Raw genomic sequence first — 3,820 nt, 5'->3', positions numbered from 1 at the left:
GCATATATGTATATAATATCTCTCGTGTAACGTCAATGTGACTGAACGAACGTTATCAATTCTTTGTACACGGATTTACCGTGACAATAATAATACGAAATCGATATCTTATTCTAACAAAGAAAGCAATTCTATACAATATATAATTAAATTTTATGTGTTTATATATTTAAAAAATTTTTAATTTCTGTAGACAATGCTTATATGTACATAAAATTATATTATAATATTCAGATTGAAATAAATTGATGAGAAGAAATAATGATGACGACTGACAATTTACCGTTATTATTTTGCAATGATAAACATACAATCGTTACTCGTCAATCTAGTTGCAAATTTGAGATTCGAAATCGCACCGCTTTAGCAATAATCGTACAAAACCGATGTTGCTGAAATGCATGTCGAGTGAAAAACGTTAATTCATTCGGTACATCATCAAAGCATTTCGTGTGAAATTTTATAATGATACTCTGCACGCAACAAAATAACTACAAGTCAAAACCAGAATATTTTTATTAAAATGAACATACATGCTTTTATGAAATGTATTATGTTAACGTAATGATCAGTTTATATTTTTTTCGTCTAAACTTTTATATAATTTTATTAATTACTCAAATATTTTGCACTTCGCACTGGCTGCCCTTATTTATTGCTTGTTACATAATTTCGTGCAATATCCGTAAATTGTGCAATAACATTCTGTCAATTGTCTTACAGATAATTGCAAAACGATAATTTAACAATTTGATAAAATTGCGGGGATAATTTGCCAATGAGAAGTAATACGAAATTATATTAATTCTTAGCAAGTAAGTGGCTATGTTATTAATTCTTTGCGTTGCCTTGATACATTTTTTGCGAATTCCTGGATACTTTTATTAGCTATAGGAAGTCTCATAGTCCAATCAATATAGCGGAAAAAAAGCACCGTGGTGAACAGGTAATCCAGTGCTGTGCGAGTATAACGAGTATTGCTACTTTGGCAGAAATAAATTCACTGTACGCTTTTTTTATCTTATTCATGCACTAACGTCTAGAAAAACCGATTGTTGCAATGAGTTTCCAATAATTTGTGTTTTACGATAAAACTACACGAATAATGACTGCGTGATTTTATTTTTATTGATATATACAGTTCTGTGCCGATTAACGTTCATTGTCAGCATTTAATGAAAAAATAACGTTGATGCCACTTGAATTCTCCATTCGAGAATATAATGAGTTTTACCATGTTTTGCTGAATATTCGATATTTGCTATACAAAAAAATCGCAATAAATTTGTTTCAATCTTATTAAATTTGATAAAATTAATTCAGCACCGCGATTATTTTTTATAGATTGGCGAAAAAATACCGGACTTATCTAAACCTATTAAAAATTTGGTCATTTTTTAATTAGAATAGCATAATACGATAAAAATATAAACTATAATTTATGTTTCCCAATCAATCTAGATAGCACAGACATCCACCGGTATACTGTCTGGAAATATATTACTCAATTACGAAATTAATTATGAATAAAATGTCACAAGTCCTGTAAATAAAATATCACAAGTCCTGTAATTTCTGCTAAATAGATGCTTCTATATATTTACTACTACTGATATAGTTACGTATAATTTTTAGCTTTCTCTGCATTTTAAATTAAACTGTGAACTTTGACTTCTAATAGATTCTATAATTTCCAATTGTACTGAACTAATTTTACTTAACCAAAACTATCTACTGTTTGATATAACAAACGTTCATAAATGCAAAGCTCACTTTGGTAAGTTCACCAAGCGAAATTAGCCGAATCAGTTTATCCAATTTGCTAGGATTCACAATCGGCGCGCAATCCGAATCAATCAACGTATAATTCAATGAGAGGCAATAAGCACTGCTGCTGGCATAGGCTACTCGATAATCAGGCCAATAGTGAATGACTGTCCTAACGTATCGGCAATTACGCGCCATTTTCCAAGGATTGCCATATTATATTTCTGTTAACTGTTAATTACATCGAATGTAATATTATTGAAGAATTTCAATCACTTTTTAATTTTTATCAACAAAGCAAAATTTCGATTTGAAATTATTAAGTAAACTTATTATGAAGTAAAATTAGAAAAAAAAAAGATAATTATACACTTCCTCCGTTCAGTCATAATTTAATTTGTACAAATATAATCCAAAAATTTTCTCTCACTTAATAAAAATTGAAGAGATTTACATTAAAAGTAATCGATATATCAATCTTATTCTAAATGTTTCAATATATATTTACGACATAATGTCATTTGTCAATCTGTATCATTACGGTACATAATGTTGTTAATATCGCGAACCTACTCGAAATGTCGCTATCAAATATATAACGTTAAAACAACTTCCTCTTAATCATCACAAGGAAGCGATATAACTGTATCAGTAGTCCTCATCCAAAATGCCAATAGCAACAGAAATTGACGTAGATTGCCTCCTTATGTCCTACGGCGACGAAACATTTCAGCCAATCTGCTATACGAAGTCAACTTCGCCATCGCTAATTAAATTATCGTGATCGCCGAAATGTCACTATTCCCCCCGGGGATAAGGGAGACCGTCGATGGCAACGATGTGCGATAATCGAACGTTAATCAACACCATAAACAAACCAAATCAAGGCCGAGGGACTGTGTTATACATATGAATGGCCGCTGGCTGCGTTTTGTTTTAGTTGGTTACTCCTAAGTTTGCCCGAGTTTCGGCTTTGCATGGCACGTTGCATTCCATCACGACTTCGCCGTGTTCCTCGCGGCCACCCAGCAGAGCTGTCAGTCTGTGCGATGGCAGTTCCGGTTATGAGTCGACCATGAGCCACCTAGGCCCCCACTACAACATTTACAACGTGCCCAGGAGCAATTCGCCGGTGCTTAAATACAACACCTTGAAACCACGGCGGCGCAAACAGAAGCATTCGCAACAATTCTATTCGTTGCGGCTGTGTCGTCGGCACGAAAACATCCGCAGGAAATACGAGCTATATGCGATACCGATCTATAAGACGTGCCCGCACAGGAGCGATAGCACGGCCACAATCGCGACGATCGTCCGGTCGATGGAGGATACGCCGTCCTTGACCCTCAGCCAGTCGTCGGCATCGATCAGCCTAGTGAGCCGATCGGCGCCGTCGACGCCGATACCGCCGTCACCGACGACGCCGCCGGTACCAGCACCGAGGATGTCCAAAAAAACTGATCCATCCAAACACACCTACCAAAATGTTCCTCCCCCCGTTTTTCCGCCGAAAAACGCTTCGTTGCCTAAGCTTAAGGTTTGTCAATTACTGATCATCTATAATAGGAATCCCCTGCATCTGATGACGCTCGTGAATGTTGCCATAAATGAAATTCACAATAACCGTCTCTCGATTGATCCTATTGCTATTGGTTCGTATTGTCGAGTAATTCTTCTCTGACTTATTAACATTCGTAACTTTTGTCAATCAGATTTGCGAAATTTCGCATCGATTTATAATTTTAAATACACTGTTAAATATATGTTTTTCGTTCATTCTACATGCTCTCAGTTTAGTCCGCTCTATCTATACAAAAGCGATTGGCAAAAACTTTCGGGACACCTTGTATATAGGAAAGATGAAATCAATATTTCTAAAAGCTTTGATAGAAGTTTTGGCATATATAGGGCTTTCTCAGTGCTGCATTTCAAGTATTGCAATTGCAATACAATGTTCTTTATAGTCAAATAACGACGTTACTTCAGAATACGTGAAATGACTACATATACCATGATTAAAATGTATGTGAATATATATATATATATATATATA

The 3,820-nt window shown here is 34.8% G+C and overlaps 1 protein-coding gene across 5 annotated transcripts in view; it reads left to right on the top strand.

Moving 5' to 3' along the window:
• LOC108756882 (hemicentin-1) overlaps positions 1–3,820 on the top strand; it is a 175,052-nt gene that overhangs the window by 164,632 nt on the left and 6,600 nt on the right. For all 5 annotated transcript variants that reach the window (XM_018501028.1, XM_018501027.1, XM_018501025.1 and 2 more), the window contains one exon: positions 2,708–3,304. In XM_018501028.1, coding sequence (XP_018356530.1) covers positions 2,708–3,304 — 597 coding nt within the window. The remainder of the gene's footprint in view (positions 1–2,707; positions 3,305–3,820) is intronic.

The sequence above is a fragment of the Trachymyrmex septentrionalis genome, unplaced genomic scaffold (assembly GCF_001594115.1).
Source record: "Trachymyrmex septentrionalis isolate Tsep2-gDNA-1 unplaced genomic scaffold, Tsep1.0 scaffold13, whole genome shotgun sequence".
NCBI lineage: Eukaryota > Metazoa > Arthropoda > Insecta > Hymenoptera > Formicidae > Trachymyrmex > Trachymyrmex septentrionalis.
Note: the sequence above shows the minus strand (reverse complement) of the source record. Positions and strands in the feature narration are given on the sequence as shown.